This window comes from Doryrhamphus excisus, chromosome 8 (genome assembly GCF_030265055.1).
Source record: "Doryrhamphus excisus isolate RoL2022-K1 chromosome 8, RoL_Dexc_1.0, whole genome shotgun sequence".
Lineage (NCBI taxonomy): Eukaryota > Metazoa > Chordata > Actinopteri > Syngnathiformes > Syngnathidae > Doryrhamphus > Doryrhamphus excisus.
The window spans coordinates 12,440,697-12,465,955 of record NC_080473.1 but is presented as its reverse complement, the minus strand read 5'-3'; the positions used below and the strand labels follow the sequence as shown (position 1 = coordinate 12,465,955).

General features: G+C 40.9%; 2 protein-coding genes across 5 annotated transcripts; both read right to left on the bottom strand.

Annotated features, from left to right (window-relative positions):
- Positions 1 to 186: 186 nt before the first annotated feature.
- On the bottom strand, positions 187 to 15,940 carry cwf19l2 (CWF19 like cell cycle control factor 2). Of its 4 annotated transcripts, XR_009131368.1 has the most exons (20): positions 15,785 to 15,940; positions 15,125 to 15,235; positions 14,717 to 14,839; positions 14,431 to 14,562; positions 14,206 to 14,325; positions 13,997 to 14,090; positions 13,618 to 13,736; positions 13,038 to 13,512; positions 12,765 to 12,966; positions 11,362 to 11,479; positions 9,962 to 10,063; positions 8,488 to 8,616; positions 8,168 to 8,305; positions 5,157 to 5,369; positions 3,920 to 4,036; positions 3,688 to 3,843; positions 3,549 to 3,629; positions 3,266 to 3,367; positions 1,350 to 3,048; positions 187 to 1,278 (listed from the first exon to the last, which is right to left on the bottom strand). XR_009131368.1 is itself a non-coding variant. In XM_058079313.1 (19 exons), the coding sequence occupies exons 1-19, from the start codon at positions 15,875 to 15,877 to the stop codon at positions 2,908 to 2,910; spliced, it is 2,766 nt and encodes a 921-aa protein (XP_057935296.1). In that variant the 5' UTR covers positions 15,878 to 15,940; the 3' UTR covers positions 187 to 2,907. The 4 variants fall into 4 exon arrangements, 3 of the variants coding, with proteins under 3 accessions (XP_057935296.1, XP_057935298.1, XP_057935297.1); XM_058079313.1 differs by having other exon boundaries at positions 187 to 3,048; XM_058079315.1 differs by lacking the exon at positions 15,785 to 15,940 and adding an exon at positions 15,678 to 15,705 and having other exon boundaries at positions 187 to 3,048.
- A 338-nt stretch (positions 15,941 to 16,278) lies between these two features.
- alkbh8 (alkB homolog 8, tRNA methyltransferase) lies at positions 16,279 to 22,741 on the bottom strand. The gene is made up of 12 exons (XM_058079317.1): positions 22,574 to 22,741; positions 22,212 to 22,345; positions 22,016 to 22,116; positions 21,780 to 21,911; positions 21,385 to 21,480; positions 20,746 to 20,850; positions 20,435 to 20,505; positions 19,411 to 19,517; positions 19,096 to 19,256; positions 18,287 to 18,552; positions 17,949 to 18,098; positions 16,279 to 17,830 (listed from the first exon to the last, which is right to left on the bottom strand). Exons 1-12 carry the CDS (start codon positions 22,709 to 22,711, stop codon positions 17,246 to 17,248), a joined length of 2,046 nt encoding a protein of 681 aa, XP_057935300.1. The 5' UTR covers positions 22,712 to 22,741; the 3' UTR covers positions 16,279 to 17,245.
- Between the last annotated feature and the right edge of the window lie 2,518 nt (positions 22,742 to 25,259).

The following is a 25,259-nucleotide window of genomic DNA, read 5'->3' as shown; positions in this document are numbered from 1 at the left end:
AAGAACCAAAGCACTGAAAAAGTGGAGGGTATAGCAGAAGCATTGAAGACTATGATATTACATATATATATTAATATTTAATATAATTAATATGTTTTATTATATATAGTTATATATATATATATATATATTTTTTTTTTTTCTTTTTTTTTTTTTTTTTTACCTGATGCGGCCCAGCCTCACCCAGTGGCCCCCAGGTAAATTGAGTTTGAGACCCCTGATCTAGACAATGCAAACGTGTTGCCAGATTGTCTTATTATTAAGGAATTCTATGATCTATGAAAATTTACCTGCCAGACAGGTACTGTACATTATTATGGCCACTAATGGTAGACACAGTCTGTTTTTCTCCACATTCATTAACTACCCTGCAACAATTTAGATCGCTGAAGTAGCGAGTCGGCGCTGTGGAGGAATTTTGGCCCACTCAGCTTTGCAGAACTGTTGTAATTCAGCCACATTGGGGGGTTTTCCAGCATGAACTGCCTTTTTAAGGTCATGCCTCAGCATCTCAATAGGATTCGGGTCAGGACTTGGCTAGGCCACCCTAAAGTCTTCATTTAGTTTTTCTTCAGCCATTCAAAAATGGACTTGCTGGTGTGTTTTGGATCATTGTCCTGCTGCAGAACCCAAGTTCGTTTCAATTTGAGGTCGGCCGGCCGTTCTCTTTCAGGATGTTTTGGAAGACAGCAGAATTTATGATTCCATTTATCACAGCAAGTCATCAAAACAGCTCCAGACCATCACACTACCACCGTCATATTTTACTGTTGTTATGACTTTCTTTTCTTAAAATTAATGAGGTGGGTTTCATGTTGTCAATTTTTGTTTTTTCAGGTCTGCATAGCTGTCCCAAAATTGCATTTTTTTTCAAGTTGCTCTTAAAATTTCAGGATCAGGATGATGAGTTTGAACACTGGGTCAAGGTGGCTGATTGCTTAATAGTGGAGTTAATGTGTGTCAGAGGTTTGGGATTCTGTGGCGTGCTTCTACACTTGCCACAACCGTTTGGATTTTAGTGACAGCTGCCCATGATCATAAAGCCAGAGGCACAGATTAAATCCTGAGAAACTAGATTTGACAAAAGGAGGGTCCAATCTGTGTTGTCATCAAAATCCGTTAAAGTTATTCTTAGACCAATAAGAATACTGCATATACACTGCAAAATAATGCAAAATTAATACAGTTGGTTCGGGTTGACTTTGTGATGTAACATTTCTGCTTACCATCAATGGGAAGATTACGTGTATCTGGTGGAGAGGACATCACTCCACAAGACTGCGTCACAGTGAACAAATAATTATTAGTGGCAACAAACAATTCAGCGGCACAAATATTTTTCCACCTACCCAAAATCAAGTAGAAAGGACGCTCCAGTCCAGCTGGACCAGAAAAAAGGGAACAGAAAAAGGACAGACGTGTTGTTGTCTCCCACAAGGCTTGTGGAAGATGGTCAAATTATTTTTTTAAGTTCAGTTTTCCTTGACTCTTTCATTCATTCATTCATTAAAAAATATATTTTGAATTGTTTTCCAACATCAAAAACTATAATTGTAAAACTACAAACACGTGTTTTATTGTTAACATATTTGGCTTTCTGGAACGGATTAAATGGATTTACACAATTTCTCATGGGATTTGACCCAATTTGGTTAGAGTGGGACCTTCTGGAACGGATTAATGACACTAACCAAGGTTTCAGTGTAGTTGTTTATGAATTTGGCTGATTTGGTTAGTTGACTTGGTCCGCATTACTGGTAATAAGTTGGTCATTACTTTTATGGACAGAATTTCTAGGTGCATCCAGGGTGTTGAGGGGATCTAGTTTGGTGTCTGCAGGACTGGGTCTCTGCAGACCTTCAGCTCTCACTGGATGGGTTTGCAGCACAGTGCGAAACGGCTGAGTCGGAGTCCATGGATTTTGCCCAGAAAGGGGTAGCATCCCATCTCCGACCCTGGCCCAAGTGGAGGAGTTTAGTACCCCAGTGTCTCGTTCACAAGTGAGGGAAGGATGGAACGAGAGATCAACAGGTGGACTGGTGCGGCGTCTGCAGTGATGCAGACTCTGCACCAGTCTTTTGTGGTTAAGAGGGAGCAGAGCCAAAAGCTCAGGTCGATCTACGTTCCTACCCCCCTCCCCACCTCTGACTGAAAGGACAAGATTGTGGGTGCAAAGCGGACACAATGAGTTTTCTCCGTCAGGCGACTGGGCTCTCCCTTACAGATAAGGTGAGGAGCTCTGTCATCCGGGAGGGACTCGAAGTCGAACCACTGCTCCTCTGTATTAAGAGAAGCTAGATGAGGGGGCTTGGGCATGTGTTCCATGACTGCATTGACACAAACACAATACTTTTTTGGAGCTACTATTTCCATAAGGTGTTGTGAAAAGGTCAATAAAAACAAAGAAAAACATCCCAGTGTGGATTCCTTTTCACTTTTATGTTTTTTTTTTCCTCTCCTCAATAGTTTCCTTGGTTTCACGAATAATGCACAAAATTCAGGCATATGCAGGAGGTGGATAAGGATCATAGTGTGCAGCTTGTTGGTCTAACTATAACATGCATGCATGCCATTCACTAGAAAAACAGGTAAACTGTCAACAGTGCTTGTTTGCAATGTTAATAAAAGTAGAAAAAAACATGAATCCCCACCGTTTTAAGGAATACATACATTATACACTTTCATATACTCACATCTTGAATATATCAATATTCTCACACTAACTGACAAAATGAGGAAAATGCCATATATTGCAATGCAATGCAATCCCTATTTGTGTGTCCTGTTGATAATAAATTGGTATTTCATCCATTCATAATGAAGTAAAATGTTTTCATATCGTAGCTTAAAAAAAGATGCAATATTGTACGTACATTATCTACCAATATGGTCTGCTTGTGTGTCCTGCTAAGCCTCACTCTTGGTGCAGTCATACGGTTTCCACCACTGTGCAAACTGCAGAACCTTTTTCCTCTGATCATCAAAGTTCTCACGAATCATCTTCCTCCAAAGCCTTGGCTCTAAGTCCATCATACCGCCAACAATTTCCTGTGACAGCAAGGCACATCAATACAATTAAAACAGGTTTTTTTTAATTATTAAAGCAAGGAACAGTAACAACATCCTCAAGTGTGTTCTAGTTTCTTATTTGGAACTGTAACGAAAAATGGTGTCTGCAGATTAGCGAAACTGATACTAATGACTTGGTAACTAATAAGTAGAAAAAGAGCAGGTGCTGTGTGAAAGTGTTAATGCATAAACTGACCTTGCCGAAGTAATGTGGGAACTTCTGTTCATTTTCAATTACATGAGCAAACCCTCCCTGGAGTCCAAAGTCTACAGCAAAGTAGGGCAGCCCTCGGGGAACCTGCAGCACACAAACAATTAACCAGGCGTAAAGCATTTCATGACAGCGGACAATGAATAAAGAGGATGGGCGGGAGGGAGGAAAATATTACAGAACTAAAAAGGACAAGGGAAACAAATTGGTATTGGTAGGAACAAATGACGCAAGAGTTCAAGTTAGACCGAGGTAGCGTGAAACTTACAGCTTTGCGGATGTCCTTTGAAGAGAGGTCAACAACCTTCTTGTTCATGGCCCATTCCTCGTCACACTCCATGATGGCTTTCTGTGAACAGAAGCATCAGAACTACTGGCCAAAATAACATAAATGCAAATACACACACCTTAAAGTATATCGGTGCCATGTCTCCCAGTTCCCGAGGTAATGGAATACACTCCAGGACCATGTGCTGTCTCCTGCGTGGGTTCAGGTGTGTTTCCATGAACACGCAGTCCAAGTCCTGCGACTCGAACATATGTACCAAGCTGCGTCGGAACAGCTGTGCAAAACAAAGCATGCAATTAAGTAGCAGCATTTGGTTTGATTTCCATTGAACTGAAGTCTGATTGGTCCACCTGCATTTCCGACCAGATATCTTCATCCAAAACGGTGGCGGCGGAGTGATGCTGGAGAGGACAGATGAGACAATGGCCCTCCGTCATGGACACACCTGCAGGGAGACTCAGGTATACCTGGACAGAAGTCGGCAAAGCACATTTATTACAGTTTATTACAGTTCACAGTGTGGTTTTAGGAAGGCGACACAGTTAAAGGACAATAACAGTGGCCATAATGGTCCATCCTTTGTGTCGCCAAAAAGGCGGCCATTAACCTGTTGTGGTCTTGCTTTTCTATGGGCGACACAATAAACAGACTAGAGCAGAGGTAGGGAACCTATGGCTCGGGAGCCAGGTAGGGCTCTTTTGATGACTGTATCTGGCTCTCAAGCGTTTCTTACCACAATAAAAATGTATGTTTGCTAACATTTTAAAGTAAACATCACAGAAATCATTGTTAAAAATATTAAAAATCAACAACTTTCTTCTGCATTTTAATCCGTCCATCTATTTTCTACTGCAATACGGCCGACCATATCTATCTTTCCTGATGATATTTTCCAGGTCAAACACCAAAACTCGATTATTACTGGGTAATGCGGTAGTGTACCTCGGCCATTAAGATGTAAATGTAAACTTTCCTCCTTTAGTCAAATAGTCACCTAGCTAAAGCTGCAGAACCAAGCCTTCTGACGAAGATGGCCAAAAGAATGAAATATACTGAGTACGGTGCAAAACCATGCAGCAGCAGAAGTTGTATTAATGGCAGCAAGTATTAGATTTATTATTAGACACTGTGCTGCTCACAAACGTGTGCTGGCCACACCCCATTGGCGTGGGGTAGTGTGCCTGGTCTACGTAATTAGAGCCCATTATATCTAAAACTGTTGGTCTTACATAAAAATGCACACATTTTATTGCATTCAATGTTTAAAAAAATGTATATGGCTCTCACGGATACACATTTTAAAATATCTGGCCTTCATGGCTCTCTTAGCCAAAAAGGTTCCCGACCCCTGGACTAGAGTGTCTCTCTGCCATTTATGCACAAAAAGGTAAAGTGAAATCTCAAAAATTAAGGACTATTAAGCATCAAATGCAGGGATCCAGAGCATCCTGAACATGCTCAATGGGTGACATGTCTGGAGAATATGCTGGCCATGCAGGAACTCGGATGTTTTCAGCTTCCAGGAATTGTTTACCAATCTTTACAACACGGGAACGTGCATTATCACGCTGAAACTACATTGATTACCTTACTCCCGATAGCTATTATGAGGTGCTTCTGGAGCTCCTGGCTGTCGAAACAATGACGGCATTTCTCCATGGTGGTAGCCAGCCTCCTGCTCTCCTCAGCGGCTCTGTTCCTCAGCCTTTCCTCCTCCCTCCCTTCGCCTTCCCTCTTCGCCGCACTTGACACAAACATGTCGTCGAGCGTGTAGTTGTCGCCATCAGTCTTTCCCATCATCTGGAGAGTGGATTGGAGTACAGGTGGTGGAGAACAGGCAGGAGGATGGGTGTGGCAGAAGAGACAAAACAGTTGTTACTGAGACTGTTCATTGTTGAACAGCAGGATATTTCAGCAACTTCTGGATCCTTTTGCAAAAGGAGGATCTACTAAATATTGATGTTATTTTTTTGTTGGGGAGCTCAAATTTATGCACCTGACTACTTTTAATTTTTGCGCAATTTCTGTAAATCCGATAAACTTTATTTCACTTATTTATTGCCGTGTTCTTCTGGTGTATGATATATTTCACTGAAATTGCTGATCCCAACAACTAGTGATTTATAAAAGGAAAATCATGAAAATTATCAGGGATGCCCAAACCTTTTCATACCACTGTATATATAATATTCAGTTTTTTGTTGTTCCATCTTCACTTGCATAGATATTGTGATAAAATTCCTCCAACGTACTAATTATCGCAATCCCGCCATCATATGACAGCACGAGTTACACTGTAATTCTCATCTTGTGTGTATGTGGCTTTAACCGCTCGGTATGAACAAGAAGTGGGTCTCCGTGCAGGACACCAAGTAGCAACTTAGTCTGTACGTCTCAGTCTTGTCACCATGGTAACACTGTAACAGATTGAAGTGTGTGTGTGTGTGTGTATGTGTGTGTGTGTGTGTGTGTGACAGTGAGAGTGGGAGGGGCAAGCACAGTTGAAGTGTGTGTCCATGACTAAGCGTGGGAGTGAGAGTGAAAATTGGATTTAGCAATACAGAAGGGAGTGTGTGCATGTGTGTGTTGTTCAAGAGCAGTACTCACACTACCTTTTGTAGATAATGTACTCACTCACATTTTATATGCACCCTCACGTCGATTATCCAATGATGAACAGACCTCAAATATAGAGTTGGATGTGAGGGGTTGATTTTAACAATACGTTATTATTGATAATTAAACAAACTGAACTCTGCATATCTAGGGCAAGTAGAATAAATTAACAGTGCAAATAGCAGTGTAAATTTGCTAGTCGCCGGCCAATAATACACAGGCTTCATCCCCGGTCTGAACCAATGGCAACAAAAGTGACAACACTGACTACTCTACATTGGTTCACTGATGTTCAATGAAAATATCCAGTATAATAACCTATTTATTGAAATGTGAAGGGGTGTACTCACGTCTGTGAGGTACTGTAACTCAGTTTGTCCTGATTGCTTTCCAGAGTTGTTTACTTTTTTTTATTTTCTGCCAGCATTACAGCATTCAATAACCATATCTGACATTATTTAAATCAATTCCAAATTGTTCATAACTGCATTATGTGAATTTACATGCCAAACACAAAGACGCCGTGTATATTATTGTAGTGTGCTGCAAAGTTTGTCGGTGCACTAATCCTGATTCTCGACAGTAACATACACACAAGAGGATTTTGTGAAAGACCGCTGCTATTATAAACCACTAAAGTAGTGTTGCCATGGCAATCACAGAGCTACTACTCTCCTCATTATATGCCAGTGTACCATCATAATGGTTTTGAAATTGTTCTTTTTGGGATGACATGACAAGCAATGGTACACAAAATGCAGATTTTTATGTTGTATACTATATTTATATATACAGTACATGTCTGTTGTCAACTTGTCCTTTATTACCAGTTGCCTTTTCATGGGCTTTCATAATTTCACTTGGTGAGATTGGTTCATTAATTCCAAATGAGTGAGTGGGAAAAGTGCAAAAGGAGAGAGTCTGACGGGGAATAAATGACAAAGAATATACAGCTAATTAAAGAAAAACATTGTGTGGAACAAATGATATGGTGTACGGTGTGATAGAGAGATGGGACGTAGCCAGTGGAGCAAAACCCGGTTGTCTCTCAGAAATCTATACCTGTGATTGTAAGTGGTATTTATAGAAGCCCTGCCATGGTAACTGTGGAAATATTTTTAGTGTAACTCTAAGTAGGTGCAGAATGGGTGTATATATAAATATACACACCAAGCATGCCGGTGTGTGTGCATGTGTATGTAAACAAATACGGACAGCTACTCTGTATTTACAAGAACACACACACACACATAGTAGTTTCCCTCCTTTAAGAGTACGTCTGCCTTGATTGTAACTTCATTGAAAATCTGTGCAAAACAGACTAGACTGACAGTCATCAAACATATTGACGATGAGAACCAAAAAAGAGACAGCACATCACGTAAGCACACAACAATCATGAACGGCCATTCTATGTGGATTACAAAGACAACAACAAAAAAAAGCATAACTTTTACTATTATTTAGAAAGGGCCCGCAGAGTGTCTAGCAAAATATTTATAAATTGCCAATGCAATTATATCATGACAAATTACGCAAATTAGACATCAGCATACAAATACATTGATGAGTTAATAATATGTCACAAAAAATGTCTTAACCATTTATTTACTAGTGTTATATTCAAACAATGAAATTCATATTTAATTGTTCCAATGATTAGCTATAGGTAAACTGCATATTTAATGGTAATTTTTAGTGTATGTATTTATCTTATAAATGGAATTATAACAGCATAAATTACCTCCCACTTGCTGTTGCCTCATTTTAAAGAAATGCTGGCTGCTGACTTTCATGAGCATGAACATTTTAATACTCTTCTAAATTCCCCAGGCCGGGAAATATAGCCAACCTTATCTTCTACAAGCCAGGCTGTTTTTTTTGCATGGTCAGTGTTGACCAAATACCTTTAGGTCGCTATTTAAGTGTTTAACTTTGTTGAACACTGCACTGCACAGTTTGTGATAAAAGCCCCTTCTTACCTTGGCAGCCATTCGAGAGTAGAGGGCATTCTGATCCTGTGCGGAGCTCATCTTCTCCCTCCTGACCATCTCCTGCAGACCCACACTGTCGTCATCCTGAAAGTAGCGCACGCGCTGCCCGTCAACATGGGTCTCGATCTGGACAGAGAAAGAAGAGCATCATTATTAGTAATAGTATTAATAAGCGTGCGGAACACAGTTAACATCATTTAATAGATTTCCGAATGGGCTACAAATGGTGTCTGCGTTTTGGTGCATCTGTGACATTAGCTAAATGCACATGAATGCTGTTTGGCAGCAGTTCAGTATTCATCACTTACCGACTTCTTTTTCCGTCGTCCTCCGTGGGGCTCCTGCGGTCCTGACAGGGGTTTGACCGGCCAGGCCTGACCGGACTGGTCTGTTCTGAACAGCACGACCTCCCGGTCCTCACTCGATCTGCCAGCCGTCTGAGATCACCAAAACAGATTATAAATTCCTCTGACTGACAAGAATCCCCCAAAATGCTCAGATATTTTATAAACATTATTACAGTTGAATATTTCTCTAAAACCGAATAAAACCAGGTAGTTGTTACATTATAATGCCATTTCAGTAGTTACCGTATTACTAGGAAATAATGGTTTAAAACATTGAAAGTATCTTGTGAGTTGGTATTATGTCCGTTAGACCTAGCCTTGCTCATCGTAGATCATTCATCTGTTAGATACAATGGAAGCACACTAATTACACTAACAAGGAACTCGACGACTCGTGATTAGACAAGTCTCAGCAAAGGAGACACATGCTGGACAAGAGCCTATAAAAACGCTTGTAGAGTGTGTGTAAGTGAGGGGAGTGTATGAATGGTGTGCTGAAGTCAATTGGGCATTGCAAGGCTGCACACAATCAGGCGAGAAAGTAAATACGAAGCAGCGAGTGATGAACCCTCCCTAAACAAGACCGACTCGAAGGACCTCTTCAAGCACCAGTCAAGGGCGCTCCATCACTTGAAGAGCCTCTCCCTAATAGAAGCGTAAAGTTTTAGTGCACTTAATCTTTTTCGAGAAGCCGTACAGTGGAATTCATCGAGGTATGAGTAATATGCCGTAAATGGCATACCTTTGCTCACAACTTGTACTATTCAGAAAGTGGTCCATGGCACACATATAGGAACATCTGAGGAGGTCAGAGCGATTTCATAACTCTCTGTTGATGACCTGAATTACCCACATGTGTATAAATTCCCCTAGATAGGTATAGACAAAAATCTACAAAAATAGAAACATAACAGCTTTGCTCTAATTTTGGAAACTGGAATTTGTGGTGTGGTTTGGCAACAGTTGTTTCATGTATTTTAATACCAGTAGCAAAAAGTACAAAAAAAGTACAAAACTGCACCATTCATTCATTTTCTACTGCTTATCCTCATAAGGGTCGTGGGGGGTGCTGGAGCCTATCCCAGCTGTCTTCAGGCGAGAGGCGGGGTACACCCTGGACTGGTCGCCAGCCAATCACAGGGCACATATAGACAAACAACCATTCACACTCACATTCATACCTATGGACAATTTGGAGTCGCCAATTAACCTAGCATGTTTTTGGATTGTGAGAGGAAACCGGAGTACCCGGAGAAAACCCACACACGCACGGGGAGAACATGCAAACTCCACACAGAGATGGCCGAGGGTGGAATTGAACTCGGGTCTAGCAGCCATTTTGAAATATTTTGAAGAAAAAAAAAAAACAGTCGAAATGTGAAAACGAATGCATAGTGAGTGCAGCAAAGTGGTAATGAATGCAATATTTTCATACCTGGTTTGATTTCGCCGTTTGGTGGATCTTCATTTGTGCGGCGTGGTTCTCTTTGGCCTTACGAGCTGCCTCCAACTGGCATTTCAGCTTCTCAACCATGGCCTGAAATACAGAGATAGAACTATTAGTGGCCAAAATTGCTAAAAAAAAAAAATAAAAAAAGATTTAAGAAAAAAAATGCACATTTCATTTCACAAACTAAAGAATCAAGTTCAAGATTTAGTGAAATTGTATTGCAGGGACCTCAGCGAGAACACACCTATTACAGACATGACAAATATAGGTACCTTTAGGTGCACAAAATCAATACCTTTATGTACAAAACACTTAAACGTGCACTAGGAGGCCTGGGAATCTCGGTTTGATTGCCGTGTCTGGGACGGAGATGTCTTCGCTTTGTGTGTTAAGAGACACTTCTTTATTGCTCTACAATAGATCCTGACACTGATCTGTGCAGTGTTTGTGTGAGAACACACTGGGAGGGAGTAAAAAGTAAAGATCAATAATGCGATCAAGTGAATAGACTGATATACTTTCCAATCAGCACTAGGAAAAAAAAAATGCATGCACATGGGCATTGCAGTGAAGATATGGTCTACACTTAATATGTGGAATATATTTGGGGGTTATTTTTTTGTGACTATTATTTGTCAGCATGTTGTCTTATGACATAAAAACTTAAGCACGTCTATGCCCCCCCCCCCATCACTTCATTGCACTATTGTACATATTACTGTTATATCTTGTTGCATTCATAGATCATACTGTTTATAATTTATATAATCTGCAATAGCCATACTCTAGTCACTTCACTGCAATACTGTACATATTACTGTTATTATATATTGTCACATCCATACTGTGCATACTGTTTATAATCTGTATAATCTGCAATAGCCATATTCATTAGTATTCATTCCATATTCATTCATAGTCAGTTATATCCATGTACATATCCTTACTGTATTATAGTCATAGCCTGTTATAGTTTGTACATAGATCTGTCCATTTTTCTACATTTACTTACTACTAAGGTACTTATAAAATTGCACTTCTGGTTGGATGCTAACTGCATTTTGTTGCCCTGTACCAGTGACATGAGCAATAACAATAAAGTTGAATCTAATCTAATCTAAAAATAGATCCACGGATGGCGTAGATTACACATGAATAACAAAACATAGGCCGACCGGATGTAGATGCCTTCTGCATTGTCACTACGCAATCCGTACCGGAAATGCAGACATTGCCCTTTGTTTACAGCGATACAACTCATTTATGGCTAAAAAAAATACATTTCCCATGTTGCTTAAAGTGCAGATTCAGGAAGTAGTGACATGGACGCTTGTAGTGGAAGACAATATCATTACATTGACAATTTATTAGAAGTATCAACTCACCGTGTTTCCCATAATCTCCGCCTTCACCAGCTTGGCACCCAGTTTGTTCATCTCTTCTTCTGAGAGGATTGGAACTGCCTCCTCCTCCTCCTCCTCTTCTTCTTGACTGTCGCTGTCACTTGAAACAGCAACACAAAGAGTATGACTTTAAGGCATCTTGTGTGAACCGTTTACTGTAATTGTTTTTTTCCCCGCCCAAAAAAAAACTCTCACTATGTCTGTTCTGACTCATTAACATCAGGGAAGCCTTGTTCTGGGCTATTACACTTCTCATTGCTAAATGTAATGAGGCAATGACACTGTAGACTCCCTTTTCATGCTGCAGGGCTTCTGTGTGAGCGCCGGTTTCAGCAAACAACTTAGACTAACAAGGCAAAACAAAGAAAGACTTAAAAAGGCTACTCAAAGTGTTGATAATCTTGCCTAAGGCAGTATGACATTACAATGGGGATCTGTAAGAGCACTTGAGTCAGTGTCTACCTTGGTAAAGCTATTCACAAAGTACCGCAACCTCTTCTAAAGGAGGATGGCGAGATCATAGCTAACAAAAACCTACATATATTAGAATAAGAATAAGAATGGGGCTTTAAACAATATGACTTTAGGGTACACATGACCAAGTACACATAATAGTCTGTTGGTTTCAGGCAAAATAGTTTCATGAAATATAATAGATGCACAAACAGAACTAGATGCCTTCAAACAGAATACAAGTCGCACAGAAGAATTTATAAACAAAATTATTAATGAGGTTGTCTGTTAAGGCAGTAATGTGTATATATGCACGCTAACGATGGATCTGCGCGATCAATCGACAGCGCTGCGCCCGAGATGGATCCATCGTTAGCGCAGAAATCGATCGATTTGTGCCCTCACGATCGATGGTATATTACTGTGCCCCGGATGGATGTGTGTAGTTTGTTTAGATGACAACAGATGGCAGCGCTGAGCGTTGTTACCTACAAGAATCAACAAGAAGTCGATGCATGCAAATTTAAAATCTTTGATGAATTGTCAAGCAGTTCACTTTGTTACCGTTCTCGGCAAGGGGGGAGTGTGAACCCTAACCCCCAACCCCTAACCCTAACCCTGTCATTGTATGCAATTAGCAGATCAACGATTGTCATTATATCATCAGCGCAGTGTCAAAGCATCGTTCTCCAGCGCAAGGCAGTTATATCCATCGCTAACGATGGATCCATCTCGGGCGCAGCGCTATCGATCCATCGTTAGCGTGTAATTCATACACTTTCATTTTTGCAGGTTAGGTTTTTGTCTGTATGTTTTGATTCCGAATTTTGTCGAAAGCTTGCGTTGAAGTAGTTGGTACTGTCAAAAAAGTCAATCTGCTTCAACAGGAATCCTCATTCATCACATTCTTGTTTCTCTTTAAAACAACTGACCTTGATTTTGTCACTTTGCCATCACACTGAGGAGTTATTAGCTTCACAGCGCCTCGCTCTTCTTCTTTCTTTAAAGAATCAGGTTGATGGCTCAGACTGTCACTCTTTTTCACGGTCGGTAAATTGCGGGTCTGTGGACCAGAGTGGTCGTCAGCGTCTAAGCTGGGCTTCAGAAATGACCGAGATGTGGGAGGAGGGCGCTCTGCAATAGTAGAGGTATTAAAAAGCATACAGAGATAAGAAGTCCGGTAAAAAAGGGTGATATTAACTCACCTCTGATGTCATCATCTTCTGAGGGCTTAAGAAAGCGGCCTTTCAGAGATCCAAGAGAAGAAGAACGGTGACACCAATTTTGTTCTGATGATGATGATGATGATGCAATACTGGACCTTTCCCGATCTCTGCTTGTCTCTCTTTCTTCATCTTTCTTCATTTGATTCTCTCTATCTCTTTGTCTGTCTCTGTCCTTGTTTGAGTTTCTTTCACTATCTCTGTGTCTCGGTTTATCTCTCTCTCCTTCTCGATATCTGCCTCTCTCTGAATATCTGTCCCGTGCTGAGGGTGATGAATCTCTTTCACTTCTTCTCCACTGATCTCTCTCTGGGTTTTTCCTCCTCCAAGTCTCCCTGCGCTCCTCCTTTCCCTCCAACCACCTGCCTCTCGCACCACTGTCCCCTTCTCCTCTGCTTCTTTGTCCATACACAGCCTTTTCTGCCTCAGCAAGTCGCTGCTGGAATTCCTCCATTGACTGCAAAATAAAGGTTAATGTTACGTAAAATCTATCTACTGGCTTTTTCCAAGCATGGGTGATTGCTAATGTGTGTAGTTGGATAATTGTGCCGCGTGTTCTTACTCCATATCTGTCTGCCACCACGTCATCCAGGCTGCGCTGCTCTCTCTCGGCCTGCTCCTTCATCCTCTGGTAGCTCTTCCTCAGCCAGCTCAAGCCACCATCATTCACTACTGGACCTTCTGAAATATTTAGAAGGATATTGTAAATATTGGTATTCGTGTTTCTCAAGGCCTTTCTTAGCGAGAGAATGTCAATTAGCCAAACATGTGGAAGAAAAATAACCATGACAAAAGGAAAAACTGACAAATTCACAGAGAAGAAGCGAAGATATTTGCATTCAGTGCTTAAAACATTACCCAATCAAGGAACACTTTGATACCGTGAGACAATAGAATATTATCAATATTTGAAAAATCCAGGTTGGAAACTGTAATGTTACCTTTTTTTGCAACAGTACCAGCTCTCTCCTCTGGAGGCAGACCAGATCCGCCATCCTTCCAGTAGGGATTCAACTCTAATTTGTGCAGACCTGCCTACAAATACACACAAATAGTTAGTCACTTGCAGTCTGAAAATTAACATTCAGAAATGTCAGGTTTGAAAGCTAACACTGGTCTGAAAAAAAAAATTGTTTCGAATGTTATCTACCTGTTCAATGGCTTGAGCCTTTGCCCGCTCCTCCTCTTTCTGTCTGTCTTTTTCAGCTCTCCTCTCGGCTGTGGATGTGGTTTTCATGGCCAAAAAGTCAAAGGTCATCCATTCATCTCGCTAGAGAAAAGAAATACATACAACATATTTTCAAATATCCATATTGCATTGGCTTTGGAGTTCCACCAAATGTATAAATCAACATATTTGGGAACAGAATGGTACCTGAACACTCTGTACACTCTGAGTCGAGTCGCCATTGTTCTCCAAAGGGTTGGACTTCTCTGAAACTTTCCAGGCTTTTGCAGGTTGTGACTGAGATACTGACTGAGCTTCAACCCACTCCTCGGCTGAGTCCTGACAAGAAGGGAAGAGAAAACAAGAAAACAAGAAGATTATTGTGACAATTCCTTTGGAATACAGGTTACTTAAAAACAAAAGTAAAAAAGTATATCAAACCAATGTGCTGTGAATAAGATAAAGGTAAGGATGCTTTGATGATTTAACTCACAGCTGAGCTGTCACTTGAGCCATTAGATGCATCTGTTGCCCTTTTTTCCTTCTTGGCCTTCTTCTTCTCCTTCTTCTTTTTAGATTTCTTATCTTTCTTCTTTTTGTTTTTCACAGAGGCATCCTGTAAAGAAAATAGGAATTGTCTGCTACATAATCAAGATATGATATATCATAGTTATTCAATTGATTTCAAGTCTGTGGAGCATCAATACTGTTGCATTGGTCAACTTCCTGTTCCAGCCAGCCAATTTGTAAAAGTTGCGTGTTTCAAATAAAACTGGTTTGTGCCGAGCTATGAATTATGAATCCAATGTATCCAATTGAGGTATAGTAAAGCAAGTCATTGTATTAAAAAAATAGAACAATTATCAATTACTAAACATTGTGTGGAAAATGTGGACCTTACATCTTCTATTTCTTTCAGCCTGTCAGTGACTTCAGGAAGCATCCAAGTGTCTTCCCCTCTCTGTCTCTTCAGTTCCTTCCTCCTCTCCTCCTTCTCATACTGATGCTTGGCCTAAAAAAGTGCAAAACAATGTAAGTGGTAGAGGATAAATTACAAGATGGCTTCATTGTAATAGTACATATATACAGTATATTCATGTTACACGTAGGCTTTTTACTGCAAATTACCATAGCGCAAGCACATGTGAGCGAGGTTGATAACGTGATTACGTCCCTTAATGCAAGCAGAAACATCATCTGCTCTGTCAACACAGCTTGAAAGCAAAAAGATAACATAAGCTGTTGTACCAAAGACATAAAGCATCAGGCAAACACACCTGGGAGTCCTATCTCCAATGTTTGCCTAGTTATGTCTTGCCTGTAATTTAACAGGGACACACCAGTCCAGGCACATACGCTGCTAATATGTGCAGTCGAGCTCATTCAAAATGTGGGACTAATAAAAGAACATTGCTATTAATACAAAATAATAGATTACAGTAATGCTAGCCTACTTGGCATGCTAATCAGTATGGTGGCTCGAACGGGTACGTTAAGACGCAAGTGAAACGCAGATTCGGTTGAATAAAGATTTGATTCTCCTTGAGGTTTATTAACGTACCTTCTCGAGCGCTTCTTGACGTGCCTGTCGTTTACTTTCCTTCCGATTTGCAATGTTTGTTGCACTCTCAAAACCAACACCGTGCGCAGCCATGACAGTGTCGTAAATGTGTTCTGTGTCGTAAAGCCTTTACGACAGGACGGGAGTTGTGCGTTGCCTCGACGTCGAGGCCATATTGGTTGGGGCAAGGCTGGGCTGTAAATTAATCCAAATAAATGTACTTACTTTCATAAAGCACCTTCATATAAATAAATTTAAGTTAATTCCTCTAGTGTATACATTCACACACGCACTTACAGTTAGGCACCTAAACGAATCACAATCACAGCAAACGTCAGCAATGTGAAATATTAATTTGGCCAATGTTATCAGTATATGTAACAGAAGTTCTTGTGTGAGTACTCAGTCTTTTTCTATTAAATTTTATGGAGGAATAAGCACTATCCAGCAACAGCAACAAAACTGTCCACAGAACATGTCAACACTGCCATCTTCTGGTCAACACGAGATATTGCATTCTGTTATTCTGCAGTAAAATATATATATAAAAAAACAACATACATGACATGAAGATGAAAAAAGTTGTTGCTCCAGTTTATTTTTTAAATGGATAAGGTTTAACACTAAGGTTGTTTATATGTCCTTCAATACAATGCCATATAAATATGCAATATAAAATCCAATCATTATCTGGATAAGGTAAGATATCCCTTTAGTATTCCCACAAGGGGACATTTCAGATTACGTGTCGTATACATAAGTATCATTCAACTCTTGTGAGATTAATTTTTAAATGCTGTGTATTCGACTGCATCAATAAGAAGTACCTGGGGAAGACCCATTTAAAATTCTAATCTATCTCCAAATGTCAATAAAGACAATGTGCATGCTCACATACCGTGAATCCACACGCACAAAGGGTAATCCATCTCTCTTCAATCAATAACAGTCAGTCAAAGTCAACCCACCGTGTCCACGGCTGCACTGTAATGTGGGTGCCAGGGTAGCCTTAAAAGTCACAGGGGTAATTTACTGAGTCAGTGACTAATTGCATCGTGTAACCAGCACAATCATGATTCAAGAGGCTTATTGTTATACTGTGCAGTATACTGTGTAGCCGCTGTGTTTTGTGGTGTACTATAGCAGAAATACAGTGGCTACACAGAGCACACTTACAATTTGGAGTAGTAATCTAATGATAAAATTAAAAGTGGTTCAAATATAAAGGTGCAAGTGGTATGATAAAATAATAGCGTCTCATTATCTCACAATGAATTTTATATTTACGGCACAATGTTAACTGAATATCTTTTTGACTCAACTAAATTGTTTAGTCTGCCCCCCCAAGTAAAAAAAATCGTATGATCCATTCATCTTCCTATCTTCAGTAGTCATCCTATGGAAGTAGCCTCATAGCATACTCCCCATGGCTAAATAAATCATCTTTGACTGCTTCGATGGTCATGAATTGTGTTCCCCAGAGTGCTTCTCTAAAATGACGCACCAGTTGCCCTGGTCATGGTAACTACTCAGCACCCTCGCTCCCTCCACCAGCCCACACAGCCTCTCTAGCTCTCCCTGCTGGAACACATGGTAATAACGGTGGAAGACAGGCGCAGGGCCGCTCTGATGCTCTGACTCATGATTACTATCAAGGACACTGTGCGAAGACTTCTTGGAGTCGGTACTGTTCAGACAAGGGTCTTTGGAAACCTTTTTGCATTTTCCTTTCACCTCTTTCAGATGCCACGGAACCAGAAGGTCCTGAGAGTTGAAGGCTGTGCGATTGGTGTGAACACTAAGTTTGTCGTCTGCAGGTCTTTTGTTGCGGCGGTCTTTGACGTTGTTTTCAACATGGGTGCTGGGTGACCCGTGCGGCTGGTGTCTTTCCTCAGATATGTTGTCGCCGGCGCTGGAGTTGTGGCCTTTGAGGTACTTGGACTTCTGCCGGTTGTACTCTTGTTCAAAAGCCCAGACGTAAATTAGAGCATGACCACCAGGCTTCAAAAGTCTCACCAATTCCTTCACAGCCGCCAACCGACGCTCCTACAACACAATCGATGACAGTACCCTTAAAACCCGTTCAAACGCCTCATGCAAAACAGCCATGTCAGTAGCGGTCTACTCCACAGGGAAAGACGGGAATGTCTATAATAGTACATACCGGTGTGGAAAAGTGGTGTATGACAGCAATGGAGATGCAGGCATCACAGGTGGCCGTTCGTAGCGGGACACACAGGGCGTCAGACACCAATGCCTGGAAACCTCGGTCGGCGCAAATTTGGACAAGAGTGCTGCTACGGTCACAGCCCACCTAAAATATAAGAAAGAAAACAAACATCACACGTTTTATTCCAATCAAAACAGCAATACAAATATATGAGAACTAGTAGTATTCATCCAGATAGATTCACTAGCAACAACAAGCTGATGCTCCAATGCTCCACTGGGATCAATAAAGTGACAATTACAGTCACCAAAACACCATAAATTGGCACTCACACTAATGACCTCTGGGTTGACAGCCAGATACTTCCCGTTTCCACAGCCAACATCAGCCACCATGCTTCCAGGCGACAGCGAGGACAGGAAGTGGCAAACGCGAGGCCAGGGCGAGTGTCGGGTGCTGCTAAAGTGGGAGGCGATGGCGTTGTACACACGGTGCACATACTCCTCCTCCAGGCAGGCCGCATCACCGTGGCATCGAGGAAGTGAAGGGGGAGGAGGTGGAGAGGGATCTCCTTGACTGTCGCAGGCAGAGGGGAAAGCTACAAAAGTAAAACAGACAAGAATCAGTGGGAGGAAAATGGCAACGAGTGGAGCACTGACAAAAATATCCATTCACCAATATGACTTGTAATAAATTAGTGAGGATTGAACTATCATCAGGCTGCATGGCGGATGAGTGGTGAGCACGCAGACCTCACAACTAGGACACCTGAGTTCAATTCCACCCACGGCCATCTCTGTGTGGAGTTTGCATGTTCTCCCCGTGCATGTGTGGGTTTTCTCCCACATTCCAAAAACATGCTAGGTTAATTAGCGACTCCAAATTGTCCATGAATGTGAGTGTGAATGGTTGTTTGTCTAGCCAACAGAACATACGTAATCTCTTATAGAGATTATTGTGATAACATACTGATGGACAAACCAACAGAAACCATCTTAATCTTAATGTCAATGCTTGTGATGCAAACTGTACCAATGAACGACTGTGGTCTCACACTTTTATATTTTATACTTTTTTGTGTATCAAAACATTGCAAAAAAAAGAACAGTGTAATGTGATTGCAGGCATACACAAAGCTCACCACAGCAGCAGGGTTCACGTCGGATTTTACGAAAAGTGAAAGACGTGCGGGTGCCCCTCTTGCTCAAGGTGAGCTGGTCAAGCGCACCAAGGTCACATGTTGTAGGAGCGGCACATAGCGGGTCAAAAGCCGGCACCGTGTCGAACTTCCGAGGAGTGATTCTATAAAAGAAAAAGGATTCACTATGAGAAATGTCATTATAGATTTAGCATCCCTACGAATCCCCACAAGCACAGACGTAGCGAGAAATATATTGTCACCTCTGTGAGGCTCACATCAAGATAAAATTTCCTAAACTGGAAAGACACAGCTCACCCGTGCGTCCAGAGGTATCGGCTCTCTCCTTGCATCACCAAGAGGCTCCGTCCTGGCAAAAACACGTTCACGACGCGACCATCCGGGTGACGAAACTCCATTATTGTCTGCAGGAATACAAAAGTCATAAAAAAAGCCACCTCATCTCTATAAAATCATGTTGGTAGCATTTAAAAAAGCCATTACCAAAAAATGGCTGAACCCAAGACCCCCGATATTGGAGGACTGGCTTTGTGTGATGAACACAGTACATGACATGGAACTGTTAACACATAGATTGAGGACTGAAGAAGACATGTGTGGAGAAAAATGGGTGAAATGGACACTGTTCATGGACAAAAATCAAGGAAATTTCTCAAAGTGCACCATGACAGGGAATGTGGGATAACCAAATTGTGTGCTGTGTATGTCCAGTGCCCCCTTTTTGTTTTGTTTGTATTACTGTTGACGTTTTGTTTAGAAAAATCTAAAAATAAATAAAAATAAAGTATAAAAAAAAAAAAAGAAGCCACCTCAACAACAGCAAACTCTTTCCCGATTCAAGACCTCAAAGTCCAAATTACTCCCTTTCACTCAAATGTTTAAACGTCCCCCACAAAGGCAAGATGGACAACAATGCTGACTTTGTCATTAACAAACATCAAAAGCATACCCGTGAATGCATCAATGTTTCCTTTCCCTTGTGGAGCAGAACAGTGTTATCTCTTGTGGGAAATTACACCGATACTACTTCCAACGCCATCTTGCACAACTTCTGACAGCCGGTAAATTGGATTTTGCCAAGACGAGACCTGTGTGTGTGTGTGTGTGTGTGTAAATTGTGCTTTCATGTAACGCTTTGAGAGAATCTGTGCTGATGGAACAGCAAATGAATCGATTTTTTTCCCCCAGCTGAACACACACTCCTACAAAGTCAGAAACGTACACACACATGCACGACAAGGAGAATATGAATGAGAGAAAAATATCAATACAGTTTGATTCATAAAATCTTCAAACTGTTATATACAAAGTAACTTGGTACCTTTGCCCCCAGGCTGAGTGACAGGATGGTGTCCTCGAAGGCTGAGTGGGTGTCCACATGAGGAGGAATACCTATGAATATGACAAATTAGATATACTATTTCATTTAGTGGCCCACTATTCTAAAGTACGTGTCCGTGCTGTCACCTTGTAGTATATAAAGAATGCAGAAATAACTTAAATTACTTCAATTGTTTATTTCAAGTACCGAATATGTATTAACAAGTGCATGTTTAATTACATTTCACAAATGTGCTGCATGTGGGAAGGTTAGATAGCAATGACAGACAGACCAAATGTGAAAATACAAACCCTGTCCGGACTCATACTGGTTTACAGTCAGCTGGTCGGGCATCCATTTGATATGTCCCTTCTGCAGACACCTTTCCAGTACAGGTAGACATTCCACAGGAAGATCTGGATGCACATATATACATGCTTTACTATTCAATTTGTAAGTATGACTAAATGTTACTGTCGTGTTACTACCTCAAACATATTTATTTATTTAACAACCCAATACACAATATACAATACACTCATATGTGACTTTACTCATCTGTATACACCAGTCATTATTTGCACTAAGACCCATTTATCATTGCACTAAAATTAATATATCTGTATGAGTACATTTTGGATATCTTGTATATACCTAGTATATATCTTGTTAAATTGTCGTTTTTTTTACTCTACTTTTTTTCTAACTTGACTACTGCACTGAAAGGAGAAGCTCTCCAATCTCGTTGTACATCTTGTATAATGACAATAAAGGCCATTCCATTCCATGTCACGATAATGACAAATAAATTAACCACACAATAAATAACGTATTAAGAATAATAATGTTTATCTGTAATAATTTGTAGGATAATTATCATCCAGCAAAATTTGTTATCGTGATCGGCCTAATACAAATCACAAGTATATTTGGGAGGAAAAAAAGCTCACCTGCGGCTAATGGCTTGTCTTTGTCCACGTTGTTGTTGTCATAGCGAAATTCATAGCCATAATGTTTGACTCTTCTGTGCTTCAGAGCTTTTTGAGCTACAGTAAAGGACATCACATATGACTTGGCAAAACATTAGAATTATATTGCTTAGTGACATATAACAAGATAATAAATATAGTTATTATAGAAAGTATTGTGTCACCAACATTGATGAAGTGCATTGTTGTGGTTTTTATGTGTTTGTTTTTCTGTTACTTAGTTAGCAGGCTACTTCCTGTAATCAAGAAGAATATCATTCCTCACTTAAAAGGGATATTTGAATTGGCTGTTGTGGCCATTTTGTACTGTGAACTCCAGTAAGTGTCAAAGAAGAACCACGTATACGTCTCCTTACCGGTGACATCATCATGAGTGGACGACCAGTCGATGGCAGCAAGCAGCAGAGCTTCTTCCTCTGCAGAAACAAAGTCTTCCACTAACACTAACCCCGCTGGCAAGGTAACACATGCCTGTTGCTCGCATGGTACTGTAAACAGACACACAAATGCAGTACGTGTTGAAAATCGCCAATATGACATCCTTTGCAGGGACAGCTTATTGAGTGACAAGCCTCTTTATAAGTAAATATACCTGAGTCAACATAGCTGAGATACATCGTCACACTATTCTCTCCACATTGTAGTTTTTGGCCATTCAAGCTGATGTGAGCTTTCCAAGAATCCTCCTCAGATCTGTGAAGAGAGCAATAGTATCAGGAAGTAGATATTATGAAGCTGTTTAACATGTGATATTAGTAATGTAAGTATATTTATATGCACCATAGTACCTGTATGTGACAAAAGCATAGGGCTTGTGAGGGGGCATAAGTAAGGTCTCAACTTCTCCCATCTCTGTGAGCACAGCAGACAGCTCCTCTCTGCTGACACCATTCCCCAAGCCGCCATTGGCCACTACTAAACTCTGGAGATCATACAGAGGTTAACGTCCATTAAACTCAATCTTAAAATGTAGCTTCTTTATACTATCCAACACAGACGAATGATCTTGACATTTCTAAGGTTTTTTTTTTTTACATATGACGATTTTTATAGTATGTTTATGAGTTTAATACAACAAAAACACACGCACTGAATGAAGCGAACTGCGACACTTTCAACTTCCTGTTTGAAATATCTGCTTCTACGTTACCTTAGAAGGCTGCGACGTAGTACTGATTCCTTCGTGTTTCAACAATGTGTGACTTGATTTTATTTGTTTACGGAGAAGTTTCTTGTCAATTTTACTCCTCCTGTCAGCCTTCGATTTGTTTTCCACGTTTACGTCCATTGTGCGTCATTGCAGTTTGGTTCGTGTGAAACGTGGAGACGAGAATGAAGGTTCCTAGTATTGGCTTCATTTTAACCGAAAAATATCTATAATACTCTAATTTACATGCTATATATTTATTCTCTAGTTATTTATTACGAAAGTGTTTACTACTTTGTAAATTTGTGTATTTATTAATTTGTACATTCTTTATTATTGAATAAATTAACTAGATTTCCCTTACTGTTACATATCTATACACATGTTGATATGTGTAACTATAAACATGTTATGTATGTTTAAAAAATATTATTTATACAAAATAAGACATGTAGGAGCCTATCCCAGCTGTTTTTGGGCAAGAAGCGAGGTACACCGTGGGCTGGTCGCTATAAAACACAACCAAAACAATAAACCCCTGGTAAATTAATATCTTGATGGTGTCAATTAAAAGCTCTTGCATGTCATTGTGCAAGGCATGCTTGCTGTGTTCTAACCAGATTGACATCCATTGTTTTCACTTGTGGCCACTTTATATAGGACCCAAACCATGATGGCAATGCCATGCTGCATGCCGGCCTTAATCTCCCACCAAAAGGCAAACAAAAATGCACCGGGGATCATTCTCTGATCCTCGCTAACTTGATACTAAGGGATAAAATGTAACTATATGAGGCGACTATCCAGGGGAGCCTTTGGCAAAGAGATGCCATTCACAGTTTAGTATGCTCTAAGTCAGGAGTATTAAAAACCGAGGGACACATTTATATTTGATGTTTTGTAACTAATTGTGCATTTTTAAACATTTATGTTATACATTTTTTATTGTTCTCCCGTAGTCTAAATTCCTCTTTAAACTGTCTCCAGTCATGAATCTGTTAGTTTGCATGAGTCATTTGTAAATGTTGAACCAGCATGCACTTTTAGATGTGTGTGTTGTGTAATAGAGGAATCACCTGTCCTTAGCCATCTCTGTAATTACAGCACCAGGCTGGCCTTGCCAATGGGAGCCCTTTCTTGTCAGTTTATCTAGTCTACAAAACAACAGCTGGTCAGAAAGGAAAGCACATGGCTTATCCTTCCTACAGGATAACAACACAACACAAGCCCATCTATTTTTCCAACATTTTTTATGAACCCAGGATGACCTGAATTCAATCTGCAGTCAGTCAGTCACATGACTTTAGGGGTGACATTCTTTTAACTGTCACACATGTCAAAGGAAGGTAACCACTGTTAATCTGGGCATCTCTGTGTGGCGTTTGCATGTTCTTTTCGTGCGTTTTCTTCGGGTACTCCGGATTCCTCCCACATTCCAAAAACATGCATTCATTCATTCATTTTCTACCGCTTTTTCCTCATGAGGGTCGCGGGGGTGCTGGAGCCTATCCCAGCTGTCTTTGGGCGAGAGGCGGGGTACACCCTGGACTGGTCGCCAGCCAATCACAGGGCACATTTAGACAAACAACCATTCACACTCACATTCATACCTATGGACAATTTGGAGTGGCCAATTAACCTAGCATGTTTTTGGAATGTGGGAGGAAACCGGAGTACCCGGAGAAAACCCACGCATGCACGGGGAGAACATGCAAACTCCACACAGAGATGGCCGAGGGTGGAACTGAACCCTGGTCTCCTGGCTGTGAGGTCTGCGCGCTAACCACTAGACCGCCGTGCCGCCCCCAAAAACATGCATTTTCAGTTAATTGGTGAGTGTGAAGCGGCACGGCGGTCAAGTGGTTAGCACGCAGACCTCACAGCTAGGAGACCAGGGTTCAATTCCACCCTCGGCCATCTCTGTGTGGAGTTTGCATGTTCTCCCCATGCATGCGTGGGTTTTCCAAAAACATGCTAGGTTAATTAGCGACTCCAAATTGTCCATAGGTATGAATGTGAGTGTGAATGGTTGTTTGTCTATATGTGCCCTGTGATTGGCTGCCGACCAGTCCAGGTTGTACCCCGCCTCTCACCAGAAGAAAGCTAGGATAGGCTCCAGCATACCCGCGACTAGAAAGATAAGATTCAGTGACTGTTTGGCCTTCAAAACAGAGTCGTGAAACATCGAGACCTTTAGTGGGACTACATGTTTTCCCTGAGGTGCACCATCATCACCCTTTCAAATGCTGGGCAAGTAGCCAGACTCCAAACACTCACCCAAGGCATCTTTGTATTGTAATTAACAGGGGACTGCAGCATAGAGATGGGCAAATGGAGAAACCGGATCTGGGTTTTTAAAATAGCGCGTCTGTTCTCTACGGATCCAAAGATTGTATGTTAACTGATTGGTCTGAACTTGGAGGAAGATGAATCATATCAAAACCAAGGTGATGTAAAACAACAAGGTACAAGGTGAAATATTGAACCTGCAGTGTTTACTTCTGTGGAGGAGAATATAAAGAATAAATAAAATATATGTATCTAAGTGGGAAGAGGGAACAATACTTTTTTATCAAACTTGCACTTGTTTTTTTTAGCGTTTCAGATGCAATTCAAGGATGCATGATCTTTGTCAGAATGGCCTTGAGCTGAATTCCTTTCTCTTGTCCGATCCCAGCTGCCGTTGTCG